General features: G+C 47.0%; 2 protein-coding genes across 9 annotated transcripts in view; both read left to right on the top strand.

Moving 5' to 3' along the window:
- The window catches only part of SNRPD1 (small nuclear ribonucleoprotein D1 polypeptide), a 340,677-nt gene that overhangs the window by 199,577 nt on the left and 128,821 nt on the right, over positions 1 to 12,279 (top strand). The gene's annotated exons all lie outside the window — the stretch shown is intronic.
- Positions 1 to 12,279, top strand: part of GREB1L (GREB1 like retinoic acid receptor coactivator) — a 296,873-nt gene that overhangs the window by 262,609 nt on the left and 21,985 nt on the right. For all 7 annotated transcript variants that reach the window (XM_050767628.1, XM_050767624.1, XM_050767625.1 and 4 more), the window contains 5 exons: positions 290 to 629; positions 5,266 to 5,381; positions 6,046 to 6,290; positions 9,283 to 9,860; positions 10,092 to 10,194. In XM_050767628.1, the coding sequence (XP_050623585.1) occupies positions 290 to 629; positions 5,266 to 5,381; positions 6,046 to 6,290; positions 9,283 to 9,860; positions 10,092 to 10,194 (1,382 nt within the window). The remainder of the gene's footprint in view (positions 1 to 289; positions 630 to 5,265; positions 5,382 to 6,045; positions 6,291 to 9,282; positions 9,861 to 10,091; positions 10,195 to 12,279) is intronic.

Below are 12,279 nucleotides of genomic sequence, written 5' to 3'. Positions count from 1 at the left end.
TGCTGCTGCTGGTGGTCTATAGACCACAATTTGAGAAGAGAGGGTCTCTAGACAATCTCTAAACCCCTTTACTATGCTGTACTTATCCCAACAGGTTGATTCACATGCTTTGAAAGCTCAGCCTTTTCCTTCCAGTGACATGGGATCCCAGGTCATTCTAGAGCTAAAGCCCCACCACTGATCAGTAGCTCCTTCCCCACCATGCTTAATCTGCATTCTTACTGCACAGGCCTTGCTGCTCCCAGCTGGCCCTGCTGCCTGAGTGCTAGTGCCTTGTGTTCTGTCGAAGGTACCCCAGGCTGCACAGCATGGTCGTCCGCTGCTATCTTCTCATCCAGCAGTACTCTGAGGCTCTGATGGCTCTCACCACCATGGCGTCACTCCGAGACCACAGCACACCAGAAACACTCAGCATTATGGATGACCTCATCAGCTCCCCAGGCAAAAACAAAAGTGGGAGGGGACACATGCTCATTATCAGGGTGCCCTCGGTGCAGCTGGCGATGTTAGCCAAGGAGCGGCTACAGGAGGTGCGCGACAAACTGGGTCTGCAGTATCGGTTTGAGATCATCCTTGGGAACCCGGCCACTGAACTCAGTGTTGCAACTCACTTTGTGGCTCGATTAAAGGTTAGCACTGGACAGACATTTCTCCTTTAAAATACCATTTGTTTCTCTTTTCTAGGAATCCTACATAGGTGGCTCAGGGGCCTGAGTTTAATAGATTTTTACACATGTGTAAATTTGATTTCCATGACAGTGATAAGGCTCAATGAAGGGACATACTCACTTTCTTAATTAGAACCAGTTTGTAAAGATTGCCCAGCCCCTTTATAGCAGGTGCATGCAGTTGGTCTTCAATGCTCTCCAACTGCAGGTGCAAAAAATGTGATGACCCAATTTGACCCCATGTTTATTGGCCTTGTTCAAGATGCATGTAGCCCACGGCCATCTGTTTTCTCAGAAAAAAAGGTAAGTTGTCCTCTCAGACCTCTGGGGGGGTAACGCTTTAAGTGTCCTGAACTCACTAATTCTTTTCTGTTCATCTAGCCTGTCTGTGAGCTCATGTCTAGAGTCGGTAAAGTATTCTGTTTCATCTTCAGTTCTCAGAACTGTTCCTAGCCCTCTTGCATGTGGATTCCTCAACAGTTTGTTGTTTCTTTGTACTTGCTTTGACCCTCAGCCCCAAGGCTTTGGCTGGACTGAGACTTCGCCAGGCACCCTACAGAAGGATTTAGTGCATGACTGAGTCCCTCACTGCTCCCGCTGCACGGCCAGTGACTGACTGCTTCTCCCCTTCCTCTCCTGTCAGGCATCAGGGTGGGAGGAGTAGAACCCTCAACCAACTAACCTAACTCGGTTTTTCTGGGCCTACAATCCAGTGGGGCCTAGCCATTAGAAAACATTTAATCAAATATCCAGCTACATGTCAGTATGGAACTGAGCTAGTTTCTGTATGTCTGAGTTAGACCAACTTGTCTCTGCACCCTATACATCAAATACTGAGCTAAATTGGGTTAAGGAAAATCTGGTTCAGCACAAATTTTATGAAAAGAAGGCACACAGTCTTGGGGGAATTTGCATTTTCACCCTGGGCTGCGGTTTCCCATCTGCAAAATGAGAGAATTGGGCTGTCTAATCTCTCAGAGTTCTAATTTGGGGATATTTATTTAGTGTTCAAAAATTGTTCTGGAGATGTAAATCTTCTTGTGTTCAGTTAGCTAACCTAAATTAAATAATCCAAAATGCAGACAAAATATCTTGTATTAGCTTGATAAGCAACTGGAACAAATAAAATTGTCCAAAAAATAGAAACTCCTATATTTAGAAGTTGTAACATTTATGTTTCATATATACACATTCACAATTTTATGTTATAGTCATAGACTACATTACAGTGGAATTCCTAGGATGAATAACAAAACTCCAGAAACGCTTCTTACAGTATAATTCATGGAGACATGAATTACGGGCTTGAGAGCATTTGAATGTTGCTAATGATGAAGAATTTGGAAAGGTGGACAATCAGCAGCACCACGCTGAGTCTCCCACACCTGTTGCCAGAGATTACCTAAATGCACGTGAGGCTGCTGGGTCTTCTCCTGGGCTCTGCTGACACTGATTAAGTGAAGCTACTTACAGAGTCTTCAGTCATGTGTTCAGAAGGGCCAGTCACTAAGTCAGTATAAATCAGTCTGTCCTAAATAATTTACCCCTCTGGACCACTGTTGGAAAACCACAGTCAAGGCCTGAGGTTCTTCATCTGGCTGCTAGCTCATCAGAATCACCTGCAGGGCTTTCAAAGGGCGATTAGTTGAGGATCCCTGTGCCCTAAACGAAGGGGGCCTAAAGTTGTTACTTCTCAAGGCAGTGTTACTTTCTCAATTGGTATGAGTAGCTGCCAGGCAACAAGTAAGCATAAGAGAGTCCTATATTCTGGCTGTTGTGATGGCTCATGTCTGTAGTCCCAGCTACTTGGGAGCCTGAGGCAGGAGGACTGCTTGAGCCCAGGAATTTGAGGCTGCGGTGAACTATGATCCCACCACTGCACTCCGGCCTGTGCAACATAGTGAGACCCTGTCTCTTAAAAATATATAAAAATAAACAAGTCCCAAATTCTCAAATTCGCTGGATCACATCAGTCCTTTTTACACTCTGTATTTGTGTGGGAGTAAAAATATGAGATCATGTTGGGATGTTCACATCCTAAGCAAGACTGAATTGTCAAGTAGATTCTGGTTCACTCATTTATTTGTAAGTTACCAAACTCCTTCACCATTTTCAGGATGGCAAGATTGTGCCTGCTATCTCTACTTTTTGGTGAAATCCAACACTACTTCTATTATGTGATCTTATTTTTGTGCTTACCCCTAATTATCCTGTTATGGATTGTGGTTAACTTATACTGATGATGACCCCTTTGGAAGGATAGAGTTTAAGCCAGTTCCTCCAGAAGGCAGGTGAAGCTTTCATTAGATGTCCTTGGTCTTAAGCCTCATATTATCCTTGAACTCAATGATCACCCCATCTTTTATGTTAAGTGCTTCTGCAATAAAATCATCTTGTGGGCCTGATTGATGCACAGTAGAACTGCAGCCATCAGTCATCAGAAGTAGCAATGTGATGGAAAAGCACTTTATAGTGGGTTTGGCTAGCTGTGGTTGGTCAAGAGTAAAAGTGAGATTTGACTACTAATCTTCTGAAAATAAATATCCTCATATAGACCAGAAGCAGTAGCTCTTGCCTATAATCCCAGCACTTTGGGAGACTGAGGCGGGCAGATCGCTTGAGGTCAGAAGTTCAAGACCAGCTTGGCCAACATGGCAAAACCCCATCTCTACTAAAAATACAAAAATTAGCCAGGTGCGGTGGCGGGCATCTGTAATCACAGCTACTCAGGAGGCTGAGGCAGGAGAATTGCTTGAACTGGAGAGGCGGAGGTCGCCATGAGCCAAGATTGCACCATTGCACTCCAGCCTGGGTGACAGTGAGACCTTGTCTCAAAAAAAAAAAAAAAAAAAAAAAAGTCCTCCTACAGTAAAACATTTTAACTGTTATTCCATCAATATAACCTGACCTCTTCCTGGTAAAGCCGTGACCTATATGGAGATGGTTCTGGGAGATAAAACACATTCAGGGAGAAGCCCAGTGTCAGGGATACCGTGCGTCCAGTGTGAAGGCGATCGGTAAAGTGATTTCTGTTCCAGAATGGTTTGCTTTAAATGACGCAATGTTACGGTTCCCCTTGACATGAAATGGTATGGAAAATTAAATTTTTATAGAGCATTTTTCTTCTAGCATTAAAAAAATCTTCTTGACACACTGATTTTTCTAAAAGACGGGAAGTCTCTGAAACTTGTAAACAGTTACGTAGGTTCCCTATTTCCCCTTAGTATGCACATATATAATAAAAGACTGGACAACAAGTAAAAGCCTAAGAATGGTTAAGCTTCTTCCAGTTTTACAAATTATAGAAATTTTATTTGAAGTGATTGTGGGAATGTTTATTACTAAAGACTGGCTTTTCTTTATTGAGCCTTTTATAGGCATCAACAAATCATCAGTCAAACCCTATTATCTTTTGCCTGGTGACTTTCTTTCTATCCCATTTTGTGCTTAGTAAAGGAAGTACCAGTCTATTTTAAAATAAAATTGTATGCTTTACTGGCCAGGTGTAGCGGCTCACACCTGTCCACGGTACTCCAGCCTGGGCAACAGAGCAAGACTCCGTCTCAAAAAAAAAAAAATTGTATGCATTACTTAACACTTTGCTTCTTAGTCTTTTCCCCTAAAGCATTATCAGAAATGTCCGTTCATTGCTTATAATAACTCCTGCTAGAAAGGTAATAAAAAGGATAGGTACATGCTACATACTTAATGAAAACTAGTAGAAACCACCTTATCTACTTAAGAGATGGTCATTTTTCTTTCTGTTCTAAAATAGACACATCGGTAAGGTCATTTTACTTTTGAATATTTTTCAAATTGGTGGGATTACTTTTCATTGATATATTCATGTTTTCAAGATTGGTGTTCCATTTATTAAAGATACATGTGTCTACTTATATGTGTGTTTATATGAAAAATTGATACTTATTATTTGAGAAACCATGAGCAATTTACATTAGTCCTCCAAATGAGGGGCAGTTTCATTTTGTTGTTTTCTTCTCAATCCAGGTCTGGTTATATTTTTAGTCTTCTTGAGAGAGATTGTTTCAAGGCCCTAAGCCAATAATTGCTTGTTAGTTATTTTAAAAACCAGTAAAGCAAGAAGGAGGGAAAATAACTATCAAGAGTGGTTCATTGTTTTCATTACTTTCTTGGTGAAATGTCTGTTTTAATGGAATTCTGAGATTCTTTTCTGAGTCATTCACAACTGAAACTTTTTCAGTCTTCCAATCCCAAGAATTTCTCCAATATGTGAAGAAAGTATATTTAAGTGCCTTGATTCAGGCAGTTTAGCCAGGATTTCTGTAAGGTTTCCATCACTAGTGGGATATTTCACATTGTATGTGTTTTTGGCCTGAGGTATACCAGCATCTCCCGTTTTATCCTGCTGAGATAAAAACTACAGCCCTCCTTCCTGCAGAAGTGCCTTGTATATGCGATGTAGTAGCAATCAAAATACACATACATACACATATGTAAACACTTAGTGGAGTCATTTTAAAGCACGGTATGTCTAAAATCTGGACTTAGAAACCTGTACAAAAGGTGGAAACTTAAATGAGAGTTTTAATTTTAACATACGCGTCTCTTGCTATAGAGTTGGAGAGGAAGTGAACCAGAAGAGTGGATCCCTCGGACATACCAAGATTTAGACGGTCTGCCTTGTATTGTGATATTAACTGGCAAAGATCCTCTTGGAGAGACCTTTCCCAGGTACAATTTCAATATTAATTCCAGTTTTCATCAGTTGCCCAGCTGAACTGATGATTAAAACTTGGCTGATCGCCCAATCATTTCGTTTGTTTGTCAGGTAATGAGAAGAGGATTGTTTTATGCAGGGATATAAGAAATACAGCCATACAACCTTCTTTTATTCTTTTTTTTAGCTTTCCAGAGAGCATCCAGTAATGTTGGGAACAGGCGATAGCCACATTTGAGAAATGTCAGAGAGGCAGGGAGGAAAAGCAGGATTTTTTTTTTTTAATAAAGTGCTTTGTCTTTGTTAATCTGCTATTCCTGCGCCCCTCAAGGATCGAGACTCCGTAGACTAGAGGGCAACAACAATAAAAGCATTAGTTGAATGCTCACTGTGCGTGTCAGGCAGCACCCTGAATGCCTCACATGTATTCAGTCCTTACAGCCACCATATGCGCCCGACACTACTATCCACTCTTTTTATATTCGAAGAAAATGAAGCACAGAGAAATGAAGGTCATAACAGCTGGGAGGTGGCAGAGCTGAGGTTTCGGTCAAGGCTCACCTGGCACTGAAACCTGGGATTTTAACTGCTGTGTGCTGCATCCAGATCACCAGGCACACATACACATTGCGTGCTTGGCCAGATGGACTCACCAACACCACAATTACTTTTGTTCAGGTCTTTGAAGTACTGTGACCTCCGGTTAATTGACTCAAGCTATTTAACTCGTACGGCCTTGGAGCAGGAGGTGGGTCTGGCATGCTGCTATGTCTCTAAAGAGGTCATCCGGGGACCCACTGTTGCCCTGGACCTCAGCGGGAAGGAGCAGGAGAGAGCTGCTGTCAGTGAGAACGACTCCGATGAGCTGCTCATTGACCTGGAGCGGCCCCAGAGCAACAGCAGCGCCGTCACAGGGACCTCGGGTCAGTACTTTCTTTTCTCTTTCATGGCGCGAGAGACGTGAGTCAGGAGGTGTGTAGGAATGTGGAAGGCAGAGGCATTTATTGACACTCCGACAGCCTTCAGAGGAGCCTTCGGGACTGGCATCCTCTCCAGACCCAGCTCCAGGGGGGTGATGCTTGGAAAACATGACTGTTGAACAGCCACAAAATACTTTTCTGGGTAAACATTTAAGGAAGAGCTTGCTAACAGGCTAAAAACAACTTTATCAACCCTAGCCTGTACCATTTTCCCTAGTCTTTTCTACCCTTAATCGTCTCATGGTTATTATGCGTCTCATATTTGCACAAAGGCTCTGTTTTTCTTCCAGGTCCTGAAGCTGTAAGTTTGTGCTAAATGGCTTAGTACCTGACACAAAATGTTTCCTTGAATGTGAATGAATGAACGAATGAGTGAATGAATGGCTTTTCTAAACAGTTAACAGCAAGCATTGTATGGTGAGGGCTCCTGTGGGGCCAGCGTGGATGTGAAGGCCCACCCTGCAGCCTGCCGGCCCCTGTCTTGCAGCATTACTGCAGGTCTGTGGCAGTGCCTGGCATGAACTTTCTTCGGATAAATTGTATTACAGCAAATGTAGCACTCTTTCCATTTTTTCTGATTATGAAAGTAATAAAGCTTAATGCAGAAAACATGGAAAATGTCAGCCAGGAGCAGTGGGCCTGTAATCCTAGCACTTTGGGAGGCCAAGGCAGGTGGCTCACCTGAGGTCAGGAGTTCGAGACCAGCCTGGCCAACATGGTGAAACCCTGTCTCTACTAAAAATACAGTTAGCTGGGCATGGTGGCTCACGCCTGTAATCCCAGCTACCCTGGAGGCTGAGGCAGGAGAATCGCTTGAACCCAGGAGATGGAGGTTGCAGTGAGCCAAGATTGCACCACTGCACTCCATTCTGGGCAACAAGAGGAAACGTCTGTCAAAAAAAGAAAAAAAAAAGAATAAAAAGAGAAAGAAAAGGAAAGGAAAAAATGTAACAAAGTACAGAGAAATCTGAGATTAAAAATGAAACACACTTCCCCTCCTTCTCCCCTTAGCCTCCCCTTTTTTGTGTGTGGGGGACAGAGTTTCTTGTCGCCCAGGCTAGAGTGCAGTGGCACAATCTCGGCTCACTGCAACCTCCGCCTCCTGGGTTCAAGCGATTCTCCTGCCTCAGCCTCCTGAGTAGCTGGGATTACAGGCGCCCACCACCACGCCCAGCTAACTTTTGTATTTTTACTAGAGATGAGGTTTCACCATATTGGCCAGGCTGGTCTCAAACCCCTGACCTGAGGTGATCCACCCGCCTCAGCCTCCCAAAGTGCTGGGATTACAGACATGAGCCACCGTGCCCAGCCCCTCACCCTTTTTTTGAACTATCATTGAGATCCATCACTCTGATATGCGAACACACAATTTTGTCCAAAAGCAGCACCGGACTTCCTGTCCATTCTGGCAGCAGCTGTTGGATGGCTCTGGGCAGGAATGGAAGAGGAGGGGTCTGTAGGGTTTGCTGTTGATAGTGACCCTCAGCCTGGAGGAGCTGGAGCTGCCCTGCTCCCACGCACGCGCGGCTGCTCCCCCAGCCGGGGGTTAGGGCTGACCGTGTGGACCACTCTACCTGCCTCAACCCCACTGCAACAGGCTCCCCAATTTTCTCTCTGAGAGCAGTTTCAGAATAGAGTTAAGGGGTTTGAAGGATAGCAAAGGTTCACAGAAGGGGGGTGGGGAATAATATCTGGAAGCTTTTGGATACCAGCATGAGGAGGAGGAGCGCAGCCTGTACTTCCTTCCTGTGGTTCTTCCATCCCACTCCTTCCTCTCCCTCACTTGAGGAGCTGCCCCACAAAGTGAGTGCTTCCTTGGCCTTGCTCTGCTGAACTCACAAAGGTGTTTGCCCTTGGCTACTGTGTCCCTCCCTACAGACCATGCTCACGACACGGAGCACTGGGACCCCAGCCACGGCTGACTCGGAGGGTGACCGGGAGGTTCGCTGCCCAGAACGCACAGTGCTGTGGGGGGAAGGCAAGCTCTCCCCCAAGGCGGAGAGACACAGGCAGCCGAGCCAGTGAAGGGGCGGGTTTTAATCATGTCTTATTGATGGCTGTTCATTCAGGATCTCCCAAGGTTGGGATTCGACCTCCATGTCTGGGCAGCAACAAGACGAGCTCAGATAGGGCCTTCAGTTGAGCTTTTGGTTTGTCTTGAAACCAAAGAGTGGCTGGTCTATCAGGAGGACACACACACTTGAAAGGAGCTGGCCAAATGCGTGGGGCTGCTTTAGGGAAAAGCCACCGGCCTTGGAGCCGTGTGTGTCTACACCCGCTTCGCGCGAAGGCATCCCCCACCCTAGCTTGGGAGTCCGTGGAAGGGGCTGCAGTCCAGGGAGCTGATCTGAAGCCAGAGGCAGGAGGCCCTCAGCCCCTGGAAGGAAGCCAGTGCTACCAGGACAAGACTTGAATGTGGAGCCTGTGTTGGGAGGAATCAGAGGGCAGACCCAAACCAGGTCATTTGAGGAGCCTTTAGTAGTGGGACTGTTTACTAAGGTGTGAACAGAACTTGGAAAAGGAACAAGAGGTGTGCTGTGCTGGGGGGCGGTTAACCCCAGGGAGCCCTGGCCACCGTGGGCCTGACGCAGGGAGGGGCGGGAGCATCTCTCCAGACCTGCCACAGCCCACAGTGGAGAAAGGTGGTCCACCCCTGGTGACCATGCAGGGGGAAGCCAGGGAAGAAGCACCCCATCTCCTGCTGGTGACTCCCATTGGCCAAACCCACTGAGAAGCCAGGGCAAGGAAGCAACACGGAGCAGCGTGCAGAGCAGCAAAGGGAAGATTTCTTGCTCATTCTGCAGCCATAGAGCCGAGCCCAGTGTCCACTGCTTTCCCGGCCTTTGCGTCCTTCCCAGAGCTGCCAGGAGCCTGAGCGCGCACCTTCGATCAGTAACAGTGCTGCTGTGGGGTGGGTTGTCTGTTCTCTCAACAGGTTCCATCATGGAGAATGGAGTGAGCTCTTCCAGCACAGCTGACAAGTCCCAGAAGCAGTCCCTGACCCCCAGCTTCCAGAGCCCAGCCACTAGTCTGGGCCTGGATGAAGGGGTCTCTGCCAGCTCAGCTGGAGCCGGAGCCGGGGAGACTCTGAAGCAGGAGTGCGACTCCCTGGGCCCCCAGATGGCGAGCAGCACCACCTCCAAGCCGCCATCATCGTCCTCAGGACCCAGGACCCTCCCATGGCAGGGACAGCCCATCAGAGGCTGCCGGGGCCCGCATGCAGCCCTGCCACCAGTGGTGATCCTATCCAAAGCGGCCTACAGCCTCCTAGGCTCCCAGAAGAGTGGCAAGCTGCCATCCTCCTCATCCCTGCTGCCCCACGCCGACGTGGCCTGGGTGAGTTCCCTGCGGCCGCTCCTGAACAAGGACATGAGCAGCGAGGAGCAGTCCCTCTACTACAGGCAGTGGACCTCGGCCCGGCAGCACCACGCCGACTACAGCAACCAGCCGGACCCGACCTCTGGCACCCGAAACTTCCACCCCCGGCGGCTTCTGCTGACAGGGCCCCCACAGGTAGGGCCAAGCTAGCCTGGGCCGTTTCTTAGGCTGGGGTTGGCACGTCTTCCCCAAGAAGTAGAAGCCAGAGAACCTCTTGGGGGTGGAGCAGGTGTGACAGAGCAATGAGGACCTCATTCAGGCCTCTCAGGCAGGAGACTGCAAAGCCAAGGTGTGAAATCTCTTTTCTCTTTTCCTCCCCTCTCTTCCCCACCTCCACTCCTCCCCAATTAAAAATCTTCCCGTTAGGTGGGAAAGACGGGCTCCTATTTACAGTTCCTCAGGATCCTCTTCCGCATGCTCATCAGGCTCCTGGAGGTGGATGTGTATGACGAGGAGGAGATCAACACCGGTGAGTGCTGAGCCCAAGGACTGGGCAGAGGGGCAAGAGACAAAGACATTGAACCGCAAATCCCAGGAACTTGCTTTTGGCTTCTGGGATTTCTACAGTACCTAACCTGCAGTTATGGTTGGCTAAAGATAATGTGCCCAAGGCCAGGCATGGTGGCTCACGCCGGTAATCTCAGCACTTTGGGAGGCCAAGGCGGGCAGATCACCTGAGATCAGGAGTTCAAGACCAGCCTGGGCAACATGGTGAAACCCCATCTCTACTGAAGATACAAAAATTAGCCAAGCATGGTGGTGCACACCTGTAATTCCAGCTACTCAGGAGGCTAAGGCAGGAGAATCACTTGAACCCACCAGGTGGGTTGCAGTGAGCCAAGATCATGTCACTACACTCCATCCTAGGTGATGGAGTGAGACTTTGTCTCAAAAAAAAAAAAAAAGAAAAGAAAAAAAGAATGTGTCCGGCAAATAGTTCTGAGTAAACTGTAGCCTTTTTTAGCTCATTGAGGTCAGGGATGGTGTATTTTACTTTTGGCGTCCTCTCTACAATGTCCTGCAAGGTGCTGGGCAAAAAGGCATTTTGGTTTTTGGCTTTTTTTAAAATTTAAGTTCTGGGATACATGTGCTGAACGTGCAGGTTACATAGCTGTATACGTGTGCCATGGTGGTTTGCTGCACCTAGCAACCCGTCATCTAGGTTTTAAGCCCCGCATGCATTAGGTATTTGTCCTAATGCTCTCCCTTCCCTTACCCCTCACCCATCGTGTGTGTGTGTGTGTGTGTGTGTGTGTGTGTGTGTGTGTGTATGTTCCCATCCTGTGTCCATGTGTTCTCATTGTTCAACTCCCACTTATAAGCGAGAACATGTGGTGTTTGGTTTTCTGTTCCTGTGTTAGTTTGCTGAGGATGATGATTTCCAGCTTCATCCATGTCCCTGCAAAGGACATGAACTCATTCTTATGGGTGCAAAAAAAAAAAAAAAAAAAAGCATTTTATAAAGGCTTTTTAGGTAGATTAATTGCCTAGATGGTTAACTGTTGTAAAATTCCAGTTGTAGTATTCAACTGCTTAAGGATCCAGGGCATATTTATATTCTGGATACTAGTCCTTTGTTGATTGGTCAGAGTATGTCTTATATTTTACCCATAGGCTCTGAGTGAAGGCATGGGATTACTATAATGAGACGAAAACTTCTTATGTGTAGAACTGAACGCTGGCACCATGAACAAAACATCTGCACTAAGACACAGGGGCAGGTGCTTGATCAGGCTGTGGGAGCCAGTGGGCATACCAAGACCACTCCAGCTGTCTTCCCCAGCTGGCACCAGGGAGATGACTCCACTCTGCAGCTAAGAGCAGTGTGGCTCGGCTGGGCATGGCGCGGTGGCTCACGCCTGTAATCCCAGCACTTTGGGAGGCCGAGGCGGGCGGATCACCTGAGGTCAGGAGTTCGAGACCAACATGGTGAAACCCCGTCTCTACTATAAATACAAAAATTAGCCGGGCGTGATGGTGTGTGCCTGTAATCCCAGCTACTTGGGAGGCTGAGGCACAGAATTGTTTGAACCCAGGAGGCGGAGTTTGCAGTGAGTTGAGATCACACCACTACACTCCAGCCGGGATGACAGAGACTCTGTCTCAAAAAAAAAGAAAAGAAGAACAACAGTGTGGTTCAAAACTGTGGCTTCACATCTCCAACCAGTTTGACTGTGCTGGCATCAAACTGTGGGGAGAAGTAGAAGCAACCAGCTGGAAGTTCTTCTCAAGCCTCTCAAAGATGAGTCTGGAATAGGGAAAGCCCTTGGCATCGTCTACCAAATTAGCTCTTGGAGATCTCACCTCACTTGTTTTACCTAAATAGGTGAACCTGTTCCATGACCAGCCCAAGAAATTAGTTTAGTGCCGAGTAAGAGTAGGTAAAAGCCATAGTTAACCATTTTTTTATGGCTTCAGGTCTGTTGTCATTTCTCATCAATTCACATCCATGATTTTAGACACACACACGTGAATTCATCTTCCCATCTACATCTCCTTGTTTTTTTCCCCAGCTAAGCTGCACCAGATTGCCGGGCCCACGAGGTTGGCCTCA

The sequence above is a fragment of the Macaca thibetana genome, chromosome 18 (genome assembly GCF_024542745.1).
Source record: "Macaca thibetana thibetana isolate TM-01 chromosome 18, ASM2454274v1, whole genome shotgun sequence".
Lineage (NCBI taxonomy): Eukaryota > Metazoa > Chordata > Mammalia > Primates > Cercopithecidae > Macaca > Macaca thibetana.
Note: the sequence above shows the minus strand (reverse complement) of the source record. Positions and strands in the feature narration are given on the sequence as shown.